Source organism: Vulpes vulpes, chromosome 5 (assembly GCF_048418805.1).
Source record: "Vulpes vulpes isolate BD-2025 chromosome 5, VulVul3, whole genome shotgun sequence".
NCBI lineage: Eukaryota > Metazoa > Chordata > Mammalia > Carnivora > Canidae > Vulpes > Vulpes vulpes.
Genome location: NC_132784.1, coordinates 17,211,326 through 17,238,262, shown reverse-complemented (window position 1 = coordinate 17,238,262; position 26,937 = coordinate 17,211,326). Strand labels below are relative to the sequence as shown.

The window sequence follows — 26,937 nt, the reverse complement described above, 5'->3', positions numbered from 1 at the left end:
TCTGCCTATGTCTCTGCCTCTCTCTCTCTCTCTCTCTGTGACTATCATAAATAAAAAAAATAAATAACTGAAGTCGATTGAACATATCAAGCAGATTTTTTTTTTTAAGATTTTATTTATTTGACAGAAGAGAGAGAAAGGACAAGCAGGGGAGCAGCAGGCAGAGGGAGAAGCAGGCTGCCTGCCAAGCAAGGAGTCTAATGTGGGACTTGATCAGGCCCCTACGATCATGTCCTGAGCTGAAGGCAGAGGCTTAAGTGACTGAGCCACTCAGGTGCCCCATCAAGTATGCTTCAATTGATGACTTCATAATGATAAAAACCAAGAAGTATACGAACAAACACCACTGGTCACCAGTGGAAGATACTAGGAAATCAGCACAGAAACAAGGGTTCCTATGTGAGCTGTCTCTCATGGTTACTAGATACAGATGAAGAGTCACTTCTCTCCATAAAAGTATTCCTAGGGGGTGCCTGTCTGGCTCAGTCAGTGGAGCTTATGACTCTTGATCTCAGGGTTGTGAGTTTGAGCCCCACTGTGAGCGTAGAGATTACTTAAAAATAAAATCTTAAAAAAAAACTATTCCTGACATATTAAGAAAGAACTTCTTCTTTTTTAATTCTTTTTAATTTATTTATGATAGTCACAGAGAGAGAGAGAGAGAGGCAGAGACATAGGCAGAGGGAGAAGCAGGCTCCATGCACCGGGAGCCCGATGTGGGATTCGATCCCAGGTCTCCAGGATCGCGCCCTGGGCCAAAGGCAGGCGCCAAACCGCTGCACCACCCAGGGATCCCAAGAAAGAACTTCTAATCAATTAACGAACCAAAGCACAGATCATCAATAGCTGCTAACATCACAGAAACAGATACTAGGCATTGTGTGCCTCCTGACAGAAGTAGACAATACCATCCATGAAGAAGTCCTGCAAAGAAGTATTATGCCTGGATCTGATCAAGTCTCAGATCTAATTATCAATTTACAAGGAATAAACAAAAACACAAGGATATATATATATATATATATATATATATATATATATATATATAAAACATCAGAATTCAGAGTAAAACTAAGGCCAATGAAGAAGTTTCTTTAAAAAAATAAAAACAAAACATAAAGGGAAGGAAGAGATGAAAGGGAACCTAACTTTAAGAAAAGACCGAAGAGACACCAACCATTCCAGAATATGGTCCCTACTTGAAACCTAGTTCAGGGGCACTTGGGTGGCTCAGTAGCTAAGCATCTGTCGTTGGCTCAGGTCGTGATCCTGGGGTCCTGGGATTGAGTCCTGCATCAGGCTCTCAGCAAGGAGCAGGCTTCTCTCTCTGCCTATGTCTCTGCCTCTCTCTCTGTGTCTCTCAAGAATAAATATATTTTTAAAAATCTTTAAAAGAAACTTTGTCCAAATAAATAAACTTTTATTTATCAGAATGCCTGGAAAATGTAAACACTAAACTGGTATTTTATGATATTAAGGGATTATGTCAATTTTAGATATGAAATGGTATTATCAGTTACACTGGGATAGTTACAGATCTCAAGGAGTCCTAAAGATACATATTGAAACATTCGTGGATCTTAAGACCTTTGGAATTTGCTTCAAAATCATGGGCCAGGAGAGTAAATGAGAAGATACCGGCCTTGAATTGACAATCGTTGAATCTCGGTCATGGGTACATGGGAGTTCATTATACTCTTTTTTTTTGTATGTTTGAAATCTTCCACATTAAAGAAGTGGAAAACATAAAAACTTTAGAGCTATTTTACTGGTGTACAATAGAAATTATAAGAGACATACTTAAAAGTTGGCAAAACACAAGTTGGAGCGACTGCACAGAAGCCCTGTCTGCCACATGTGCCTCAAGCAGCCAACAGGTACTGGTATGAGGTTTGGCCAGTCCTGTCATTTGCCCTTCTCATGTTTAAGGTGGCAGCCAGAGCAAGACATCTGGGTACCAACGATGTAGTACTTCAAGCTTACAAACAGGAGGGGCCATTGAGAAGATAAACTCATCTGAGCCAACAGATCAGTTCGGGTCCCGACAGATACTTCTCTCTAGACCTGGGAGTCAGTCTGAAAAATATCCATTTTCTAAGGATGCATTAGAATTCAGGTAATAAGAGCAATGAAAACACATGGATGAAAAAGGTACAAGTAAAAGCTGAATTCAAAAAAGTAAAAAGAAAAGGATCATCAATCTCTGTCACCTCCTTTTCTGCCCAGAAATATTATCTCATGGACAGGAAATTGCCTATCTGAAACGGCTAGACCTTTATAAGGTATGTGTTAGTATTCTCAGGCAATAGTCGAGGGATATTTTCAAAGTATACTCCCCTGACCCATCCCAAAATGTTAGTTATGTTTTCTTCATTCAGGTTTTCTCCTGCAACTGAAGCAGTCAATTCTTCATCACTACCCCCTCTGACAAATTAGTCTATGCAACACCATTTCCAAGTTATCTCTAGCAGCCAACACAGCCCATAAATCCAAATCATTGTACTGGTTATTAGGATTTCATTTCATGCTCGCATTCACAAACATTTAAGCTTTCAACCTTTGCTGTTGGGCATTAATCTTGGCATTAATCAAGGGATTAAGTACGCTGAATTTAAACTCAAGGTTAATAGCATGCTCAGCCAATATTAGTTTTACATATTGCCAAGGGAAAACAGAAAGAGGCAAAGACCTTTATGCCTGTTGTTCCTGAAATATAAGACACAGATTGATGAGGAAGGCATGAAATTGCTTCTTTTGTTCCTTCGTGAGGGAGTCGCACACACACACATGCACATAACCACGCACTCATTCATCCAGTCCAAATTGGCCTCTGAAGCAACAGCTTGTATAGATCCTGAGATCTGGCCATTGATCGCTGGGTAATTTGCTTATTTCCAAGCAACTATTCGTGTAACAGCAATAGAAGTGTTTAAAAAATCAACAACACATTAAGAAGTCTAGAAGGGTATGGTAGTTGCTAGAATAATTGTGTAAAGAGATAAAAATGTGTGGGTGTCAGGTTTATCAGCACCATCTATCAGTGTAATAGCAATAGGGGTAAAGAAATTCATTCTAAATTTCATAAAATCTGTTAGCAGTAAAAGGCTCTGCAGAGGGCTAAGTTAATATACCTGAAACAATGACAGAGTAATTACTTTATAGAGTTCTTGTCTCTATAACGGGAGTAGTTACATGGCTCACAAAAACAGATATAGAAAATAAACTGCCAGATGATCTGGAAATGCAAGGCTGCCTAATGAATCATTCATTCACTCCCACCACCTGGAAAGGCTGCACACCTGGCTTTCATGAGTTCGGGGCCCCAGAAGAATCAGTGCTGTTTCTCTTTGTTGGGGGATGGTATCAAAACTTCAAGTATTAGAAAACTAGCAATGAGGATCCATTAATGCAAACTAGCTAAATTAGAGCCATATTTCAAACACAAAAGCTTTGGAGCATAGAACTGAATGCAAAGTTAAAGGCAACAAATCATCTACTCACCTCAGTTCAGTTTTTCTTTGACATGAAGGGGCAACAGTAATGCAAAGTACAGAAGCACTAAGCACTTAACTTCTCTGAGCCTCTCTGATGGGGCTATTACTCAGAGTTGGGGGTGCGTGGGTGGGGCAGTAAATGAGACGGTGTATTTGAGGTGTTTGGCATACAGGTGGGCTCAATAATGTGTCATTCTTCTCTTACTGTCTTCCACCCAACAGGGGCAATGCCTGGACGCATACCATATCCAGTCCCGGGTCTACTGTCAGACATACCGCGAGCATCCTTGGGTATCATACTGCTGGCTGCAATTTCTGGGATTTACCAAGAAAGACGTGTAGACTGCAAGTTGGTTGAGGGCACAAGCAGAAGCTCATAACCCTGAAATTCAGTGGAAGTTGGCACAATGAGACAATGGAGGGAAAGACAAATGAAAGCAGAGTGCCATCCCCTAGGACTGGGCTAAATCTCAATCCCTGGATTCAACTGGTGACTGACCAGAGTTACTTTGTGGCTTTTTGTTTGTTTGTTTGCTTGCTTCTAAGTCCTGAGGTTAAATATAAGATGGAAACCAGAACTGGCTCTTTGATTAGGATTAAGAAAAGAATAAAAGTGACTGGCCTATCTGTTGATCAAGTTGAACAAATCAGATGAAGATGTCTCTCTTAGATGTTTTCCCAGGGGCAAGAGAAACCTGGCATAGGATACGCAGTTAAATCAAGTAACAAAAGAAGGAAGGTTTTTAAGAAAAAGCGAGAGGGGGAAAACAAAACAAAACAAAACAAAATAAAATAAAAACCTAGACCAAAAACAGCACTATGAAGACACAGATGCTCTCCAGGATCTTAAAAAATACTAGCAGAAAATTAATTGGCTTTTAAAAATCGCCTCCGGTAATTTCAAATTAACAATGGCACGGATGCACTGCTGCTCCACAGATCCAGCTCATGGTTCCAATGCAAACAGAAGTGTCAAAAGCAGAGAAAAGAAGTCAAGGAGAGCAGCTGCATCTGTACACCACCAGAAATCAAAAGTAGATTACAGTTAGAACCAGAAATTGCTTCTAATTGTAAAACAAAATCACGGTCCTACATCAAATGCCCCTCTAACGGTCCTCAAATAGTGACATCAAAAACCATAAAGGTGTCAATTGTGTTTAACGGGTGTCATTTATCCGCCAGGCTCTATTCTAAGCATATAGACTCAGGAATCCTCACAGCAGGATCCTTTAAAAACAAAGTTAAAACTATTATTTTATAAAGGAAGAACAAGAAGGAAGTAACTTGTCCACAAGTACAATGTTTAGAAAGCATCACCAACAGTGTGACCTCAGGGATGAGTCTCTGAGGTGGTACCTCCCATCCAAGAGGCCACAGTGATGACATTTTCATCCAGCTCTTACAGTGTACTTATTGAGATGCTGCAATAGAATGCAAATTTTTTTTTTAAATATTTTATTTAGAGAGTAAGCGAGAGAGACAGAGAGGGCATGAGTTGGGGGGGTGGAGGGGTGTGGAGAGAGGGAGAAGGAGAGGAAGCAGATCCCTTGTGGACCAGGGAGCCCAACATAGAGTCCTGGGATCATGACCTGAGCTGAAGGCAGACTTAACCAGACTGGGCCAACCAGGTGCCCCCAAATGCAATTTTTTTTAAAGGCCAGAGTTTCAAACTAATTTTCAGATTTAAACTAAAAAAGAGGGACGCCTGGGTGGCTCAGTGGTTGAGCACCTGCCTTCTACCCAGGGCGTGGTCCTGGAGTCCCGGGATCAAGTCCCACATCGGGCTTCCTGCATGGAGCCTGCTTCTCCCTCTGTGTATCTGCCTCTCTCTCTCTCTCTCTCTCTCTCTGTCTCTCATGAATAAATAAATCTTTTTTAAAAATTTAAAAAATAAACTAAAAAAGAAGTTCCTAATTCTGTCTGCAGGGAAACTGTTCTACCCTGTTCTGGCTCTGCTACCTGCATCCATCCTTCCTTTTCCATTAGGGCTCATCATGAGTGCACATCATGGTGCCAAGAAAAGGGGTTCTCACCCACTGGTGACTTCCAGTGAATATAACAGATGTTCAGTAAGTGACCACTGAACTGAATTCATTCAGCTGAACAAAAAGAAAAGCCCAAGGAAAAGGTAAAGCAAGCACCATTCCACACCTTGGAAAGAGGAAAAAATAGTCAGAGGTTCTGAAATGCAATCCCCTGGCTCCAGTGGTAAGAGCGTGTGATCCATCAGACCCTTCCACCGCCGCGTCTGTCTCACACTCACAGGGGGCTCCGGGTTCTCATCTTAGCTACATCCTTCCTCCCCTGTGAGTGGGGTTGGGCGGCAGCTTCAAAGGAAGGGAACTAGGTCACAACTAATCGCGGTCCCTTCCCATCTGGATTGTTCTCCCACACCTTCCTGGCTCTGGCTCGGGAGACGGAGAGAAGGCTGGAGTGGAATGTAACTCTCTCCTTGTACCTCAGCGGTACGGCCAACATGCAAACTCTCAAGAAGGCGTGAAATTGGCCCAGCTTGTCAATCAGGGAGCACAGTTGGACTCTGGCTAAATTCTATCAAATGGAAAGGGGAAGGAAACTTTTGAATATTAAACCGAATGAGGAACCTTCTCCTCAGGGCAGGAAAGGTGCTTCTAATTGACTTCTCACCAGAGAGCAGCAGGTTCACCCGGGGCCCCAGGGCTTACTCTTCTGGAGAAGGAAATGAGAAGGTGGGCCACAGGCCACCCCGGCCAAAAACACACTCACATAAATGCTACAGAATTAATTTGTCAGTAGCCTGCTAATAAAGAGCATCACACACCCAACAACCTGTGGTTTGAATTTCCAAGAGATATTTTAACTATCATTAGCTCTGAGGCCTCTCATGATGGCTATGGGGTGGCCATGGTGCAACCATGCTTAAAAAAAAAAAAAAAGCGTAAGTGGCTCTTAAAAAGAAGAGAGACATAAATGTAAAAGAAAGGGACAAACCCCCACAGAATTTGGGGCCGCATGCCCTGTGGCAATACTGGTTTGGTCTCCATCCCCCATCTCTGTCCTGTCACCTTCTGACAGAGAGGAGAGGCGCCTGAGTCTCACACGAAAAATTATGGTAGAAGTATGTCATTAGCCTCAAAATGGAGACATTCTCTTTCCTGCAAGGTAGCACCAGGGAGCTGTTATTAACTACTGGTCAAACAGCAACAGCACACCAAAGTGTACGCTCTCTGAAATCAGCCAGCACCCATTTCACAAGCCCATAGGGCTGCTTTTGTCCATAAAGGGAAAGCCAGCTTCCCTATTCAGTTGTTCCCCCGTACTTGTCCTATATAGTCTTAACTCTACCCCATGCCCTCAATTTTCTTCAAGGTTAAACAAAAATCATCAAAGTACATAACAAGCTAATTCCATGTGGCCTATAGAATGTCCTGCTACCCTTAAAAAAAAAAAATCTATTTAAACTTCAGGATAGAAATGAAAATAAAGCTCAGTTAAAAAGATTTTTTTTAAAAAAGAGTAAAAGTTAATAACTCAGCTTATAAGCAAATAGCTAACTCAGCCAAGAAACACATGAAAAATATGCTTGAAAAAAAAAGAAAAGAAAAAGATGCTTGATATCACTGATTATTAAGAAAATGCAAAGCAAAACCACAATGAGATAGCATTTTGCACCCGTTGGCATGGCTACGAGGACAAAACAGAAAACAAGTGTTGACAAGGATGTGGAGAAACTAGAACCCTTATGCATAGCTGGTAGGAAGGTAAAATGCAGCCATCACTTTGGAGAAGTTTGGTGGTTCCTCAGAAAAATAAAAAAACAATTACCATATGATTCAGCCACTCCACTTCCGGGTGCACCAAAGGAACCGAAAGCCCTCAAAGAGTTCTGTGCACATCTATGTTCATAGAGGCATTATTCACAATAGCCACAAGATGGAAGCAACCCAAGCGTCCCATCAACAGTGAGTGGATAAGCAAACTGTGGTAGATAATACGATGGAATACTACTGAGCCCTGAAAGGGAAGGGGATTCCGACACATGCTGAAACATGGATGGATCATGCTAACTGAAATAAGGCAGTCACCAAAAGGCAAATACTGTATACATTATACATATGTAAATAGTGAGAGTAGTCAAAATCAGGGAGAGAAATCAGAATGGTTGTTTTTTTCAGGGGCTGGAGGAAGTGGGGGAATGAGGAGTCACAGTTTACTGGGCAGAGTCTCAGGTTTGCAAGATGAAGTGTTCAGGAGTTGGATGCTGGTGAGGGTTGTAGAGCAACACCAATGTCGTGGATTCCCACTCACCTGTGCACTTAATGGTCACGATGGCAAATTTTATGTTACATGTATTTCACTAGATCTTTTTTTTTTTAATCTGGGGAAGAAAACGTAAATAGCTCCATCCACTTGTTTTTTTTACCCCTCAAGGAAAAAAAATTTAAAAATTGTCCTATTTAGGGACAGGGGAAAGTAATGAAGAAGGGAGCCACATATCTGCTACATAGAAACAACACATGCCTCTAAACTCTTCAGATTCCAGGCTTTGCTGCAAGACTGATCAACCACATCTTCCCGCACCCCAAAGTCAAAGAAGTGACTCACCTCACTGAGGTAAATAAAAAAAGAGCACGTGGACCCATCCACTCCGTAGTCTGCGTAGCAGGGATCCGAGCGCCACATGTCCTTCATCCACTGAAATGAGAGGAACCCGGTAAGGACATCGATGAGCATCCCGTGGGGTACGAAGGCCAAGGAGGGGCATGTGGCTCAGACTGGGGCCTGGGGTTCAGAGTCAGTTCCCAGATGATCCACAGGGAGACACTGGCTTGAGATGGGCCTTAGCGGAGGTGCTCAGGGTAGAGCAAGGCTGCAAGACCGTAAAGCCCAGGACAAGCAGTGGCCAGGGGACTTTTATGAAGAATGACTGCCTAAGGGGACCCTTGCAGCAAAACCCCTTCTCCCCACAGAGCTACCATTTCTGGTACATGGCCTGGAAGAGAGAATGTGGATGCAGGTGTGCAACCTGTGCCTGGCACCCGTGAGTCCCAAACAGGATCCATGCGGATGTTTCCGGGGTTGGGCCTCACCACCCTAATCATATATTGGAACCGAGACTTATCTCGGAAAACTACTGAGCAGGGGAGTGGTCTCCTTAAGGGCAGGCCCTATAGAGTGGATTAAAAAAAAAAAAAAGAAATGTTAAGAGTGAAAGAGTGTCCAAGTGTCTCTGGTTACTCAGCAGCGAATGCTAATGTGACATTTAAATCACAATCTGGAGACCTCATGGCAGGGGCCGGGGGAGTGGGAGAGAGGGAAGCTGGACCCTACATAATGGCAGCCCCTTGTCAACGGCCCTTGAGGAATCACCCGCTGGAGGCTGGGAACGCCAGGGGAAGGCAGCTTCAAAGACACAGCAGGCGCCCGAAGCGGCCTGGGCTCTTTCAGTCTGACCAGTTAGAGCCATTGTTGACTAACCCCATGGAGTTGGCATAAGCAGACACGAGTTGTCATGGCCACAGCCCCAAACTGGCAGGGTGGAGGCACCCCTTAAATGACTTCCCTGCCATCGTATGGCTGGGGAGTGACAGATATTACTTCTGGCTTACCTTGATTTTCCCCTCGCAGTGGGGGTAGCCATCCATAGGAGGCAATACACATTTTTCTTGAGCTCCATTAATGATATCTGTAAAGATGAAAGAGAACAGAGGATACCATCAAGTTTGTGAAACACAAACCTAACATCCTTGCAAGCAAGGGGCAGGGAAAGAAACAGAAAAAGGAAGTCTATGCTGGGAACCAGGCTTGGACCCCTGGAACCCCTCCAGCTGGCCACAGGTCAAGTCGGTCTGCAGTGAGGACCTGACCCAAAGACAGCCCGCCTGCTGGATGGCCAGAGACCTACGATGCCTGTGGCCTAGCTTGGAAGGTGAGCAACACCAACCAGATTGCTTGCATGGAAACTTGCAACTGGGCAACAGAAACCAGACAAACGAGACCAGGAAATGAAGCCACGGGACTGGGAGGGACCACCGTGCCAGGCTATGCAGACAAATTGAGGTCAGGAGCAGCTTCAGGACATGTGCTTGAGCTGAGCAGCCGGCTAAAGACAGGCAAACGGAACCGGTGTGCAGAGAAGCAGAAAGCCACCACACATGTCTGCGAGGTGCAGCTTCTTTTGGACCTGGTTCTTAAATTTCTGCGAAGATCTCTTTACTGCTTCAAATACGTCCTTCTATTAGTTAGCTCAAGTGGATTCCTATTCCTTTTGACGACAGAGTCAAAAGTAAAAAGAATGCCATCAAAGTGCTTACTGTTTAGTGGTGGACAACAGAAAAATAAGCAAACCACTGAACACCAGTATAATAGACACCCACTCCCGTCTCTAGGCTCGAAGCAGGCTTCCTGGGTCTAGTGACGTCTGAGCTAAGATGAGAAGATGAAGCAGGAGTACACCAGGCAAAAGGGGCAAGGTAGAAATGGTGTCCAAGGAACCGGGGAGGCTCCAAATGCAGGGACACGCTGAGTGGGATGCAGAGGTGGGAGGTACGGGGGGGAGGTCAGACAGGAGATCACGCAGGCCCCAAACTGGAAAGGCCTCCAGCAAGTGTCCTGATAAAGACTTTTACTCTTTTTAAGATTTTATTTATTCATGACAGACACACACACACACACACACAGAGAGAGAGAGAGAGAGAGAGAGAGAGAAAGAGAGAGAGAGAGGCAGAGACACGTGTGGCAGAGAGAGAGGGAGAAGCAGGCTCAATGCATGGAGCCCGACGTGGGACTCGATCCCGGATCTCCAGGATCACACCCCAGGCCCAAGGCCGCACCAAACCGCTGGGCCACCGGGGCTGCCCCAAGACTTTTACTCTTCAAGCAAAGTGCACGGCGGAGAACTGAATGCTTTTAAGAAGGGAACAGTTACACTCAGGACTTATGTTTAGGAGTGATCATTTCAGCTGGAAACTGGGACAACTTCTAAACCTACATGCTTCTCTTTGGGGACCAACAATATTTTCCAGGCATGCTTGGAAAATGTCACCATTACTTACTGCCAACAGTTTTCTATACAAAGTGCTAATGAGAAATTAGATCCCAAACTACAGCATCATTTGACAGTGGTGTTTCAACGACATTGGTGGCTGCTGGGGTTAAACCAGAAACTATACCTGTCCGTGAAAATTAGTTCTTCTTCTGGCAGTCTGAAACAGATTCTTCACCTCTCAGCGTTTTCATGAACATTCTACCCGCCACTTGGATAACTAGAGCATAAAATCTATACCCTCCTTATCACGGATTGCAGGCAGTATCATTTAGTAGTTAACATGGAAGATACTTAGCTTGTCAGAGCCTCTGTTTCTCTGTCTGTAAAACTGAAATAAGTGCATCTCTGTTTCATCCAGCTCTTACTCGGCAAGTTAACATTCGTAAAAAGCCTGGTCTGGCACTCCCAACAGCAGGCTCTCAGACCATAGTACGTGCTTAAAAAGTTGGTATTTGGGATCCCTGGGTGGCTCAGTGGTTGAGCGTCTGCCTTGGGCCCAGGGCGTGATCCTGGAGTCCCGAGATCGAGTCCCACATCAGGCTCCTGCATGGAGCCTGCTTCTCCCTCTGCCTATGTTTCTGCCTCTCACTCTCTCTCTCTCTGTGTCTCTCACAAATAAATAAATAAAACCTTAAAATGCCAAAAAAAGTTGGCATTTGCTATGTAATTCCACACAACTTACACTCAGTATATCTAAGGGAGCAGTATTTTGAAAGCACAGGTCTTCTAGAAATGCATTCTCCATGTTTTTGAAATGAATACAGGCTTGACGCAGTGGATCTCCCCAGAGCACCCCTGCCCCTTCTCTCACACTTGAAGGGGACAGTAAACTCCAGAACACACTTACAGATGCTTCACTAAAAAAACAGAGATGTTTTTCAATGACTGCTGAGCCTGTTTTTGTTTCTGTTTTTGCGTGGCAACATTTACCAAGCAAATAATCAGCACACAGGTTCCAAGAACATAAGTAGGGTCTGAGACAGCTGGGGGTCGGGGTAATCAGGCATTTAAGGGGATGCTTAGGGAGATATGCCCCCATTCTTTCACATACTACAAGCACTATTCTAGTTCCAGACATTCAGAGCCAGAATTTATGGGAATTAGAGACTACAGAGTTGGAGTGTGGTGGTGTGGGGTGAAGAGAAATCAGTGGGTGGTAAAATAAACCAGTAAGTCCATGAAGGCCTGCCATTAAAGCCTGGTTGCTGACAGTGTGGGGCCTTTTCAAAAAGACTTTCAAGGAATAACAATGTGTTATGCCAAGGGTTGGCAAACCTTTTCTGCAAAGGACCAGAGAGTAAATATCTGAGGCTTGGCAGGGCACACACACTGTCTCTGCCACAACTATGCCACTCTGGGTTGTAGCAGGAAAGCAACCACATATAAACGAGAATGAATAGACATGGCTGTGTCCTAATAAAACTTTATTTACAAAAACAGAGGCGCGCCCCTCCCCCCCCCCATTCTGCTATACTAAGAGAGTCTCAAGATGAGGATCGTAGTTTCTGCAAAGACCTGCTGAAATGGCTTTTTGGAGGACACCTGCAGACATTCCTCTGCCCCTACCCTGTGCCTACCTGGTTAACAACCCTCTTAAAAACCCAGTTCAAGATTTACCTCTGGAAGAAATAGGCCTAATCCTTCCTTACCATGCCAAACCAGAATTTAGTTAGGATTCAGTGCTACCTTCCTGCTCCCATTTCTCCCAGGGCACTGAGCAATCCCATTCTCTCCTCCACACGGCTCATCTCTCGCTCTGGGATGTGAGGATGTTGTGGGAACATTCCATCTCCCCGCCCCATCGCCAGGCACTCAGTAAGTCCTGGCTCACAGAAAAAATAAGTCCCGCTCCAACTCCCCTGATGGACTCTCCAGCTCAGAGAGAACTAGACTGAGCACAGAGATCTGGGCTTGACCAGGGTTTTTCCTTCTCTTCCACCTGGCAGTCTGTCAGCTAACCCAACAGGGTTCTCTCTGCAATTCCATTAATTTATGACAAATTTTCTCTCCATTCAGTTGTTACACAGTGAGGAGTAAACAATGATGTCCAGAAGTGGAGTTGAAACACTTAAGGTTCTAGGGTAGGAGGGATCTGTGAAAGGGGGAAATAGGAAGCCGGCCTTTCCAGGGTGGAGTGAGCTGCTCCCTGAATGACCACCAGTAACCTGCTGCCAGTAAACTGAGCACGACCCTCCCAGTTCCGGAGGAGTTTCTGCACATCTCAGAGGGCAGCTCCCCATTTTCTTGCCATCACAATGATGGAAACTCACTAAATAATGTCTTCATTAGTCTGTGTGCATAGAAGACTTTGCTACCTGAAGAAGACCCTTCAATCTAAGGTGGGTTAAAAAAATAAAAGTTCAGGTCAATAAAGGTTAATGTTACTCCTTTTCAGGGGAGACGCAGCTTGCTGTACATTAAGCCCCTTCAAAAGGTGACCAAGTTCTGCTATATAGTTTGTTACTAGAAGTTTCTCCTTGCCATTCATTCACCTGAAGTTCTACCAGTATCTTTTTTTTTTTTTTTGGAATGGTGAAAGTACAAGGGTCGGTGGGTGGGTGGGAGAGCAGGGGAGCACTTCCTGCTGTTCAGAATTTGTCAACTGGAGAAGGACAAACATTATATGCTCTCATTCATTTGGGGAATATAAAAAATAGTGAAAGGGAATAAAGGGGAAAGGAGAGAAAATAAGTGGGAAATATCAGAGAGAGAGACAGAACATGAAAGACTCCTAGCTCTGGGAAACAAACTAGAGGTGGTGGAAGGGGAGGTGGCCGGGGAGTGGGGGTGACTGGGTGGCGGGCACTGAGGGGGGCACTTGATGGGATGAGCACTGGGTGTTATTCTGTATGCTGGCAAATTGAACACCAATAAAATAAACAAATTTTATTTAAGAAATAAATTTATTAAAAAAAATAATTTAGTTTCATCTCCCATCCTCCCGAACCAGCCCAAGTTGTGTCTTTCACCAAAAACTTCATCTCTGCACTGATTCTATGGCATTGTCAGCCAGGTATAACACAGAGGGCAGACACCTGGGTAAGAACATTCTGTTGTTTTATGGACCAGTCACCTGGACCCACAAAGTCAGCAGGGGCTCGAATATTGGTTTTAACCTAAGAGAACTCTTTTCTTATGATCAAAGGTGCTTATGACTCAGAAAGAACACACATGTAGGAGGAACAGAAGCAACGAGAGCTCATGAGCACACACAACGCGGGTGTGGAGTCAGGTTCTGTCTCCAGTATGGAGTCAGGTTCTCCCCGAGGGGCCAGTCCCCATATATGCACACATGTTGCATGCAACGGGCATGCTGTTGCACACATGCAGCAGCGGAACATGCTGAGAAAGACAGTGGTGTTTTCAATAAATATTTGGAAGTGACAGAGATAAACAGATATGGAACTAGACACCCAGAGGATTTTTACTCATGCTTCCCCCACCTCTGAGGAAGGAAGGACAGAGCAGGGAGGACAGAAGCCAGTGGTACAGACGGGCTCAGAGACCATGAGAACAGAAAGAGGTGGAGCGGGAAACGAAGGTGGGTGATAACTTCTGAAATATTATCTGCCTTTCTAAGGGGCGGACACATACATGATCACGTTTCATATTAACCACACTCTCCTGCAAAGGAAGGCAGTTAACTCCTCTTACAGCTTAGAAAGGAGAAATTCTAAAGTCCTCAGCATCTACCTCCCAACTGAGCCCACAGTCACCAAGAATGTGCTGCCTGCCATGTGCTGAAATGTCAAGGCTGTATCCCTGCAACAAGACACAGTCTGTGCCTTCACAGAGCTCATCCCAGCGTGGGGGGGCGAAGGGATCTCACACAGCAGAGCTAGACACACATTAGTAGAGCCCCCTGGGAGGCAGGACGGCCCACTCCACACTGTGGCCCAGCACCCAACACGGCACCTGCCACATTGCCAGCTCCAGAGTATTCTTTTAAGCAAATGAATGAACAAATATTACAAAGGGGTGAAAACCTCAAGTTCCAGGGGAAGGAAGAGGGGAGAAAGTAGTACAGAAGACAAGGAGTAGGAGATCCTCATTCAGTATCACTGCACCAGGATTCAAAGTTCTGGATTACACATCAACAGAGCTGCAGAGGATTTGCATCTGACATCAGGAAAAATGGCAGGAAGGGGTGGCAGGGAAAGAAGAGTCCTTTCTGATGCAGGGAGGGCACGTGGCCTATCCCCATGTGAGCTACTGGTGTTCACACCTTACTGGCATTTAAAAGGACAGGCTGTGGTTCTGTGATATAGGATCTGAAAGTGTCCTATGTGAAGTGTCCTGATGTATTTTAAGTCAAATACAAGATCCACTGGGTACCGTACAGAGATATCTTTATGTTTGAGCCACCCACTTCAACATACCTACACGGAGAGGCTGTCCTGTGTGTTTTTTAAAACATCATCAACTGTCAACTGCAGCCTCAGGAAACACCCACCTATACTAACGGATTTAAAGTTAATGATAACTATTCCTTCCTGTTGCACAAAAGAGATCTAGAAATTTAAAAGGGAGGGTAGGCTGTAGCCAGGTGCCATCCTTAATCCCTACTGTATCAATGCTTCTAGGTAGCACTGCCTGTAAGAAACCTGAGTCCCTGGATCCTGGGCAATGAGAATGAGGTGGAGGGGAGAGCAGGAGAGAGAGAGAGAGAGAGAGAGAGAGAGAGAGAGAGGCGGGAAGAGGTGTTCATATGGCTCCACACAGAAGATCGTTATTTCAAAGTGAAAGCTGACCCTAGCAAGGAGCTTCCTCTGTTAAGGCTCACTTTTCTGTGGATGAATTATAGCAAAGAGGACTAGTGTTGGAAATGGCCCTTCTTTTCAAGCATGGAACACACTTGTAGAACACTACTGTTCACGCTGTACCTAAAATTGAACATGCATCTGACAGGTAAAGGGTGATTCCCTCATAGTGACTTTACAGGGAGGGAGAGAGAAAAGAAAGAAAGAAAAAAAGAAAAATAGTAAGTAGGTTTTAAAAAAAATAATATTTCAGAAACCTCAACATAACCACCTGCCCACTCCAGGAAGGTTTAGGGGACAGAATAAGGTCAGTCTCCTGGTCCAGTTCCTTTGCCAGCAGCTTAGATGACCATCGTCATGAACAAGGAGGGTTCAATTCCACCCAAAGGCATGCCACACGTATTTCCTCTCAAAAGATAAAGGGTCTCCAGTGATTGCATTTTGTGTGCAGGACAAGGGAGCATTTCTCTCAGAACACCTGATAAGAGCAAGAAGGCCCCGTTGTCAGATGGCCCCTGCAGAGCACCCACGTGTACACACCGCTGGTCCAGCTGTTCTGCGCCAGCTGGGAACCAACTCCACCTCTGCACTCGGCCTGGACACTGGATGCTGGAGACGAAGCTCCTGCCAGCACTTCCATCAGCTGGCCTGGCTTCAGGAGTTAATAGCAATAAATCGGACAGAAATCAGCCATGGTGAAATATAATCTCCCATTAAAAATGACCTCACCAGTCATTCTCAGCTTGGCAAATATTCATTTAGGGCCATTTTACATTTGCATTATAAAAAAACAGTGATTTAATTTCTATAACTGTGTTGTTTCAGTCCCAGGGTTCAGAGGAACAGGAAGCTCTCTGCCCACCAAAAGGAGCAGGGACCAACAATGGGTAACAAGTTCAATTCCCTCACAGATCCCCGGGGATAGATACTGGGCACCTTGAAAAGAATTGTTTGTATTTTGTTTTTTAACCTAGGAAGCTAGAAATACAATCACTGTATGAAAAATGTTTAAGATTGCAAGGGATCTGTGAAGCCCTGTTAGCAGGGTTGACTTCTTCTGATTCATAAAATCACGGTTTACAGAAATGGAAATGCTCTATTCATTCACTGGTGAAAATGAAAATTCATTAAGTATCTCCCATATACAAGGCATTCTGCACGTTCAACCCAGGCCTCTGTCTTCTAGCCAAGATGATTTCCACCACACTCTTTGTAGGTATTAAAATGCACACCATTGGGGTGCCGTGGGTGGCTCAGCTGGTTGTGCATCCAACTCATCCAACTTTTGGCTCATGTTCTGATTGCAGGGGTCATGGGATCCAGCCCCACACTGGGCTCTGCACTCAACAGGGAGTCTGCTTATCCATCTTCTTCTGCTCCTCCCCCTGCTCTCTCTCTCTCTCTCTCTCTCTCTCTCTCTCTCTTTCACATACATACATACATACATACATCAAATCTTAAAAAAAAAAAAACCCACACTACTACCATCACCACCCATGTACAATATTACCCATGTACAAATACTCTGGACATACCAGAAGTCAATGAAAAAATCGTATTCAAAGTACAGTTTCTCCATGTACTTTTCAAGAATGGAACCAATATGTAAAAAGAATGAAGTTGTAAGGACTAAGGAAACACAGTATCACGCAAATAACCCTATATTATTTATGCTTCCCTTTGTCATGCCCTCTTTCTCTCTCTTTTTTTTTAGCAGGATTATCTGCCAAATAAAGCTTTTAAGTCAGCATTAATAAGGTTTTCTCTGTTCTTGGTGAACCAGAATTAAAAAGGGGAACTAGCCTTAAGATTTTCAGTATGAGGGGTGCCTGATGGCTCAGTCAGTTAAGCATCTGCCTTCTGCTCAGGTCATGATCTCAGGGTCCTGGGATAGAGCTCCTGTGGGGTTCCCTGTTCCGTGGGGAGCCTGCTTCTCTCTCTCCCTCTGCTGTTCCTCCTGCTTATGCTCTCTCTCAAATAAATAAATAAATAAATTTTTAAAAGATTTTCAGTATGAGAGGCAGAGTCTATAAGAATATCTCTCTCTCTCTCTCTCTCTCTCTCTCTCTCTCTCTCTCTCACACACACACACACACACACACACACACACAACCTACATTCTGATAACCCCCCAGGAATTCCTATAGATAAAAACATGTCAGGTTCCTAGGAATGTTCAGGGAAAAGAAGGTGGTTATCACACACCTAGGAGCACATATGCACAGTAGGCAGAAAACCTGCCACTCACTAGAAAAAGAAAGCTTACCATAGGTAGCCATCAGGGAAACACAAATCAAAACCACAGTGAGATACCACATCAGTATCACCTCCAGGGAAAGAGCCATCATCAAAAGTTCAGATAGAAACAAGTGTTGGCAAGGATGTGCAGACATCAGAACCCTCAAATACTAGCAAGTGGGCATCGAAAATGGTGTGGCTACTTTGGAAAATGGTCTAGAAGTTCCTTAGAAAGTTAAAAATAGAGTTATCGTCTGACCCAGCAATCCTGCTCCCAGGTATACAACCAAGAGAAATGAAAAGGATCTGTCCACACAAATTATATACACATATTCACAGTCACATGATTCACAAGAGCCCAGAGTGGGGGCAAAACCCAAACGTTCATCAACTAATCAATGGATAGATGAAATGTGTCATATCCATGTGACTGAATACTCAGCCACAAAAAAGGAATGACATATTGATTCATGCTACAACATGGATGAACCTTAGAAACATTAAACTAAGTGAAAGAAAGCAGTTGCCAAAGATGGCATACTATATAGTTTCATATATATGAAACATCGAGAAGAGGCAGATCTAGAGAGAGAAGGAGATGAGAAGTAGATGAGCGGTGGCCTGGGGCTGGGGGAAGGAGAGGTTGGGAGCAGGGGGATGAAAATTAACAGGATCTCTTTCTGAGGTGATAAAAATGTTCTAAAATTGACTGTGGGGATGTGGTTGCACCAGCCCGTGAATATATTCAAAGCCACTGAACTGTGCACTTTAAAAGGGTGAACTGTATGACATGTGGATTATTTCTCAATAAAGCTGTTCCAAAAAACCACACAGACAAAAATAAAGCCTGCTACTGGTTCATTCAACAAAATCCTGCACATACCCGAACGTCTGTAATGCTTTTAGTTCCTCCCTCAGCAGTACACAGAGGGCCACAAAGCCATCTTTACCTTGTGGGAGTGTAGAACGTTAACTAAAGCTTGCACACCTGCACGCCAGGAAGGGTAGTTAACACGCAGTGCAACACAGGGTAAGTTCCAGCAACACAGCCCATGGATGCGCGGGCAAGGAGAGGAGGAAGCGGTACTTCTCAGCCCATCTGCCATCCTCCCAGCTCTTGTCGCCCTTCACACCACTGTGACAATCTGGAGTGGAACACTTGGCCACCCTGTTGGGGCCTCTCGTCCCGTCCAGTGGGACTATGCTCAGGCCAAGGAGACGAGAGAGGAAATGACAGGCAGGCTCTAACTTCAGGACAATCTGCCTGGCTGCATCTGTAGTTCTGACCCTCTTCCTGTGGCCTGGTAGATGGATGTGCCATGGCCCAGCCACACGGGGAATTGAGAATCTTGAACCTTGGGGCAGGCCTGGATTGCTTGCTACTGGGTTTACTGAGTCAAGGACACACCACCCTGTCTCCTTCGAGCACTCCCTTGAGCACACTGAGACTCCTCTTGGGTCTCTTTGTTACAGCAGCTTAGTTTGTATCTGAAGTTATCAGAACAAGTGGGATTTCAGTTGGCATTAAAGGACAAGCAGGAATACCCAGGAGGGGGTTTGATAGCTAAGCGCACGGAAGAACAAGAAAAGCAATAGCCAACACAGATACAGCACCAACTACACCCTCCTGTCATTCATGCCCATGCATTATCTCACACGTCCTCCTCCCAGGAACCCCAGACAATGCACATTATCCCCCATTTCATAGAAGACACTGGGGCCCAGAAAGATTAAGTAACTTGGCCAAGGTCACAGAACAAATTGGCCCTCCTTGCCTCTCTCTGCACATCAAAATCACTCGGAGAGCTTTTAAAAAGGTACCCCACCCTCCCAAGATTCTGATTTAAATGGTCTGGCCAGTGATTCAGCCACTGCCCTTTTTTCTGCTTGTCTCACCTTGGGTCATTCTAAACGGGCAACCACAGTGAGGAACCAGTCAACAGCAAATGTTAAAATAAGGTAGGGACATGGAACACAAGGAAAGGTCAGAAATGGAAAACAGGTTTTTTATCTTCTACTCCAACTCCCAGAGTGTTCTACTGAGAAAGCAAATCCACCCCCAGTGGCTAATTGTAACCAATCGATCATCACCGTCTGTGAGGGTACAGAGAGCAGAGGGGGGCCCAGGTGACCAAAGCAGAAGACTTGGGTAAGAAATAAGGTTGGAAAGGTTATACTACACGTCATACTACAAAGTCATGAATTCCAGCTAAGGTGGCTACACACACTTGTGTAGCTGGGTAGAATGGCGTGGGAGAGTAACTGAGAGCCTCTGAGCAGAGAAGTCACAGGCTGAAAAATGTGAAATAAAAAAAAAAAAAAGGCATTAGCCAGCCACAGTTGAAGGATAAAAATTTGACCAAATGCACTTTAAAAGATGCTACTGCAGAAAGGCTTCATGAATAAAGTTGATACCTAAAGTAAGACATCAAGGAGTCAAAATGTGTTTTTCGCTGGTCAGAAAGCTCGAGATACTATCCAACACAGTCTATAAATATAGTCGGCAGTGTTCCACCCCTTCTTTTTGTTGATAGTGGCTTCTAATATCTTTCTTAATTTGCCCCTGAAAATGCTATTTCCATTTAATTGAACTTTCACTGGCGCCTAGTTTGTAAGTAAGTGGTAAATCCTTTGCAAACTTTCACATGTCTTTCCAAGAGGATGGTACATCAGGCGCTAAAGTTATAAAGCTATAAAAATCTGTCCTCTCTCATCTTCAAATAGTAGATCAATCCTCCCACAAAAGGCCATCTCTCCTCCTGGCCACCATGCTGGATGCCCTCTCACCATGAAGCAACTAGAGGTGGCACAGTAAAACATTCCAAGAAAGAGCAGCACTTTGGTGCACTGCTTTTTTCAAGTTTTTGACCACACCCAGCCCTAGCTGTGTCCACGGTAAAAAGAGGTTGAGTACAGACTTTGTACAGTAAAGGGCAGGGCTGGAAGGATCATCTAAGAGACCTCAGCAGAGATTACCCCTCTGCCACTGACCAGCTGGACAACCTGGCCAAGTGGCTAAACCATCCTGTGTCTATGTTTCCTCAGGCAATAAACACCGTCAGCAAAACCTCCTACATTTGGCTTATCATTTCTGTGCCAGGTGTTCATCAACAGCTTCATATAACCCTCAGAGTGACCTTCAAAGTCGAATGTGGAATGCTGAAGGCAAGAAAGTCATGAAAAAGAGAGACTGCCTCCAGCACACTGAAATATTCCGTGCTAGCTCTCATTTGCACAACTCGTCTGTTTTGCTCAATGTGTATACTTGTCCTACTGTCTGTATAGGTTTTATGTCTGTGTTGCCCGTCTTAGATTCATTTTATGTCACAATGTTTGGGGGTGTGTGAGATACAGTCAGCGACTAAAATGCTTTAGATTTATGGAAGGAAAAAAGTTCAAGCCTTTTTAAATAAATAGCACAACAGCATATATTATATATTCTAATAGCTCTGAGATTAGAAAATAAAACTGAGTTTGCAATATGATTTGGATAATCAGAGTTCTTTTTACGCATAAATCTACATGTATTCATCTCTACGTAAATGCCATATTCTGTAAGTTTATACTTAATTTCTGCTTTCATTTCTCCTGCAACAAAAATCTTCTTCAGCATTTTAAGTAATGATATAAGGGACATTGAATATCACACATGGGTAATATATATATATATATATATATATATATATATATATACATATATATATATATATATATATATATATATACATATATATATATATCCAGTTATAATAAATGGGCATTAATAGTCACTAAACTGTTGTATAAAATGCTAGTTTTTTATACAACAAAAACAAAAGAAAGAAAAAAGAAAACACTGGTGTCATATTCCCAGAAAAAAAGTTTCTGTATATATTTTCAAAATAAGATACAGTATTGAAAGCTTTTGATGCATCCTCAGTTGTCAATTTATGTTTAAGAAAATATACTGGGAAGTTGGTGGCAGTCATTAAACATTCAAGATTATACTTGAAAAACTGTATCAAATTCTCAAGTTGGGTGTCTAAGCCCATTTTTACACCTATTCTTTTTCCAATCAACAGGGTAGGGCACAGCCTTCCTTCCCTTGTCCTCCTCTCATACGGGGTTTACTGGGAGAGGAAAAGAAACCTAATGCTCCCATCTCCAGGAATAGCAGCTTGCCCCTGGGAGGTGGAGCACTCGCCCCTCTCTTCATCCCCACAGGTGATTCCATTCTTCTTCTACAGCAGTTGACTTAAGCACATACATTTCTGACTATTTCTCTCAAATTGCCAAAGGTGCTTGGAGTTTGGATGTTGTTAGGAAACTAGAGAAACATATACACAGTGCGCGCGCGCGTGTGTGTGTGTGTGTGTGTGTGTGTGTGTGTGTGTTTCTTTGCTGAAACTGAAGGAGGACAGAAATACAGTTACTAACTGTGGAGATGGGCTAGGCTATTTGAATTGTACAAACTGTCAAAGATAGATAGGTGTGTTCTTTTCACATCACACAATGCCCCTTTCTCAAATCGCCTGTCACAAGCCTTTATGCAGCTGCTAGTAAAAGACAGAGATTCTAATTGGCCACCCAAGATATCTACAGGCAACAATGAAGTATTTTGATTATTCTTTTAATAGGAGATCAAGGTAAATTTTTGTTTTCACTCCCTCATACAAACCAAGATTTGCTTGCTTGCTTTGTGTGTGTGTGTGTGTGTGTGTGTGTGTGTGAGAGAGAGAGAGAGAGAGAGAGAGAGAGAGAGAGACTTGGTTATAGCCCTGCTTCTCCCAATTTAGCATGGAAAAATAAATTTTAAGTTAATTTAGAATTAAGATGACACCCTGATAATAAGCTCTTGGTACTGGAAAAAGAAATCAAAACTAAAAAAAAAAAAAAAAGAAAAAAAAAAAAAAGAAGAAGCTAAAGTCCCAGAATACTGAGAACACAAACAGGTACATCAAACTCTTTGGTTTAAGTCTGAAGAAAGAGTGAGAGCTTGAGAGCTGCTTAATTTTGGGGTCTCATTTGATTTATTCAAAGTTGCATGAAATCTATTAGCCCACTGGCATGAAACCTACAGGCTATGCCTACTGGATGCCTGCTTGGCTAGAGATGTATCTCAAAAAAAAACCAGGCTATCTTCTAACTTAATTCCTTTAAACTTTCCTTGCTCCTAGCAGGTTTTTCTTCCTGTGGAAAGGAAATCTGCCTGGTGTGAAGACCATATAAATTTGGACACTGATACTTAGCGTATGAAATTGAGAGAGTAATGTACTTATTCTTAAATGTTGTGTTACTCTTAAATGCTATTCATCTACTCAATAGAAAAGCCTAGTAAATACGTGACTGCAGCTTCCTTTTAGTTATGAAACACATAGGTTTTGAAATGACTCGGCAGTTGTTTCATGAAGTAGTCTGTTCCTAGACTGGAATTAGTTTTTACATCAGTCCTTGGAAGGTTCTCATCCTCTCCTGGTAGGATTACTACCTGGAGATCTCCTTCAGAAGGCCTATCCCACCAGGCCAGTATCCAAAACAAACTTCACTCACTCACTTGCTCCCTGCCATGGTGTCCAGGGCAGAGCAGAGAGCACACTCGCATTACCAGCCTAAAAATGGTGTTTATCGTCTTTAAAGCAAGAAAGAGCTGGCATAAATACCCAGGGGCGGGGGAGTGTCAGAGCAGTGAAAGGATATACCTCAAACTGTTTACTGGCCAGGGCAGACTGTTCAACTGCTTAACTTGGGCAAGAACTATATGATCAATTTAATTTGGGATTTGTTATAACCCCCCCCCCCCAAAAAAAAAAACCTGAGAACTTCTATATTGGCAATGACAGAGAAGCTTCTACTGACATAATCTTTGTACAGATAATACTTAGAACAAGACAATGAACAGAAGGAATAAGAGAAGGCATTCAAAGGAATTTGATGCTTAAAACAAGTGAACTGCACTGCATTGGATAAGATCCACATTTATATGGTTTTGCCCATGAGGAGGACTCTTTGTCTGGGTGGTGGGAGCTAACTAGAAGGTAAGCAAAAGGCTATGTTTTAGGATTAAGTTTGGGCAACCAGGTAGCTAGAAATTGAGATAGGATATTCCCCAAAATAAGGAACCAAAAAGGAACCCTAAAATCTGCACATAGACTACCCTGCAATCCTTGAATGACCCCATAAAGTTCTAAAGGTATACAAAGATTGAGCTGCTGTTCATTGCAGGGGAGTCTAGATTTAAATGCTAACAATGCAGAGAGGTTTGGTTAACATTTCAGGTCTTCCACTGAAACCCCAGAATCCTCCCATCAGCCTCAGGACTTAATACTTCCTAGGACTAGGACAAAAACTGAAACAGACACACTCAACAAACCTGACCTTATCAAGCCTTGGTAAGTTCAAGGTAGTAAGTCAGTAATTTAACTGCTGGCTAGAACAAAAATCAACACTCCTCAGAGGAAGATAACAGAACACGGACACTCTACAACATATCATTATCACGTCCAATATATAATAAAGAATTATACAGGCATAGGGAAGGAGAATGTGAACCAAAGTCAAGAAAAGCAGTAAACAAAAAATATATCCCAAGACGATATTAATGTGGCAATTGACAAACTAAAGCAGCTAAGTCCTACTTAAAGTAGGACTAAAGACAAAGAAAGGAACACCTTTTTCTTTTTAAAAAAGAAATTTCAGAATCGAAAAAGTTCATTATCTAAAGTGAAAAATGCACAGAATGGAATTAACTACAAATTGGAGATGCAAAAGAAGGATCAATAAACTCGAAAAAACGGAAATTATTCAATCTGAAAACCACACAAGATTGAGGAGAAAAAGTGAGCAGGGTGGGACAACATCATGTAGCTTAAACTGTTTAAACATATGTTCAGAGGTAGAAAAGAGAGAAAATGAGGAAGAAAAATATTTAAATAACGGCCATTTTCCAAATGTGGTGAGAAACATTAACTTCAGATCCAGTATCTCAGTGAACCACAAGCAATATAAAGACAAAAACAATTAAATTTCTCAGCATCACACTGCTAAAAGCCAAAGATAAAATGTTGAAAGCAGCCAGAGAAAAATGAGACATATTACATAAAAGGGTACAAAGACAGAAATGTCACTTGACTTCTCATCAGAAAAAGATGAAGGATAAAAAAAAAATCAACAAAGAAACAGTATTTCTGAAGTCTTCAAAGAACATTACTGCTAAAGAACTAGAGTTTTCTACCACCAGTCTCTATTCTTGCCCTTGAAAAATGCCAGCCCCCCATAATGCCATTTTCAGATAAATAAATGAGAGAATTCACCACCAGCAAGCAGTCCTGCATGGCAAGAAACAAAAAAAGTCCTCCATGTTGTAAGGGAAATGTCTTCAAACAGAAATTTATAACTGGAGAAAGGAATGAAAAGCATCATGAATGTTAATATGGGGGTAAATATAAAAGACTATCATTGTTTCCTTCTCTTAATTTATCAATTGATTAATGTGAAAGTCATAATAGGGTATAATGAGGTTTAAAACATTTGTAGATGTAAAATATTTAATAATAGTACAAAGGATACAGGATTAATGGAATTAAGCATAAACTGGAATATTAACCCTAGGTAGACTGTGATAAACTGAAAAAGTCTATCGAAATCTCTAGAACATGTAACAGCAAGCTACAGTATAGAGGCCATACCCAGCCCACCGCTTATTTTTGTATAAACTTAACTGAAATACAGCCATGCCATTCATTTATGCATCATCTACAACTGCTTCTGCACTAAAATGGCAGAGTTCAACACCTGCCACAGAGAGCACTGGTCCACAAAGCTATAATATTTACTACCTGGTCACTTACACAAAAAGTTTGTCAAACCCTTTCCTATAGAGTCCTTTGGTCACTTTTACTATTCACAGATTTTTTTTAGGGAGGGGAGGGGGTATCTAGGAGGTGGACTAGTGATGATTTACTTCTGCCCAAATCTCTTTCATTTCAAGGCAAGGGCCTCATCTTCTGTAGAACATCCACAACCCAAGGTCAGAGGAAAAAAATAGAAACACAAGGGTGTCACTCTGTCGGTATGGGCTCCAGTTGATACTTGTGGGTTCTAGCAGGTTCTTACTTATCTTCGTTTACTTGGCTGCCTGGCCTGTGGATTTCAAGCTCCAGGGTCAGACACAAGGACTTAGAGAAACTGTTAAACAAGCTGCCATTATTGTGTAAGGTCAAAGCCCTTTAACAAATCCCTTAATATACACAGTAGGGTGTGCATATACCTGCACACATGTACCCACACACATCCTCTCCAAGTGTTCTACTTCTCTGATTTAATCCTGAGAGACAAATTAATAAAGCCAAAGCTGGTTCCTTGAAAAGATGAATAACATGTATAACCTCTAGCAAGAATGATCATGAAAAACAGAAAATACATATGAGTAATATTAATAATTAAAAGAGAGATGTTACTGCAAATCCTACAAATCCTACAGATGTTAAACGAATAAGAGAAAATTATGAACGACTTATGGGAATATGTCTACTGCTTAGAAGAAATGATGGGCTTGTGCATTTCTGGCAGCATTATTCACATCAGTCCAAAACTGGAAATGACTCACATGTCCATTATCAGGAAAACAGATCAATTATGCTATAGTTATAAAGCAGAATATTATTCCGTGATTTTAAAAATCCTGATACAGGCAGTACCATGGATGAATCTCAAGAATAGGAAGGAAGCCAGACACAACAAAATGTTTATACTATATGATTTCATTTTTATGTAGCTCAAGAACAGGCAAAATTCATCTATGGTGATAGAAATCAGAACAATGATTGCCTATGAGAGGATGGAGACAGAATGGAAGGAGGCATGAGGGAACATTCTGGGGTGATGAATATGTTCTGTATCTTGCCTGCAGTGCTGGTTTTATAGATGTACACATTTATCAAAACTCATCAAATGGTACACTTAAGATCTGTGCCTTGCATTATATGTAATTTTGCTCTCACATAAAAATTAAGCTAAGTTGCTTTAAAAATGTACGCTTTCTCTGTGATTGAGGAATACAGATGAAGAAACATTATTTTCCTTTGCTAATCTCCCTTTATTAACCCTTTGCCAACCACCTTCAGAAAGAAAGGCTCTCCAATATGCATCTTAAAGCACCTCAAATATTCGTACCTTCAGTGGCCTTCATATTACCTGTTTTGTTGTGGGATGAGTGTGCTGGGGGCTCCCTCAGTTTACACTGGTTACAAAAGTACAGAGAGAAGTGACATTAAACCTTTATTCTGGAAACTGGAATCTCAGAGTTAAGTACAATCTGTTGGTAAAGTGTTTTTCTCAACTACTGACTACATCGAGGTGTCCCTTATTTGGAGTGGACTAGTTAATTGAGTATTTAAAGTGCTCAGCCTGAAGCTGAATAGAAATTTAAATAACAGCCTTC

General features: G+C 42.8%; 1 protein-coding gene across 5 annotated transcripts in view; it reads right to left on the bottom strand.

Annotated features, from left to right (window-relative positions):
* The window catches only part of MGAT5 (alpha-1,6-mannosylglycoprotein 6-beta-N-acetylglucosaminyltransferase), a 333,678-nt gene that overhangs the window by 132,150 nt on the left and 174,591 nt on the right, over window positions 1-26,937 (bottom strand). For all 5 annotated transcript variants that reach the window (XM_072757610.1, XM_072757608.1, XM_072757609.1 and 2 more), the window contains 2 exons: window positions 9,083-9,159; window positions 8,079-8,168 (listed from right to left, as the gene is read on the bottom strand). In XM_072757610.1, coding sequence (XP_072613711.1) covers window positions 8,079-8,168; window positions 9,083-9,159 — 167 coding nt within the window. The remainder of the gene's footprint in view (window positions 1-8,078; window positions 8,169-9,082; window positions 9,160-26,937) is intronic.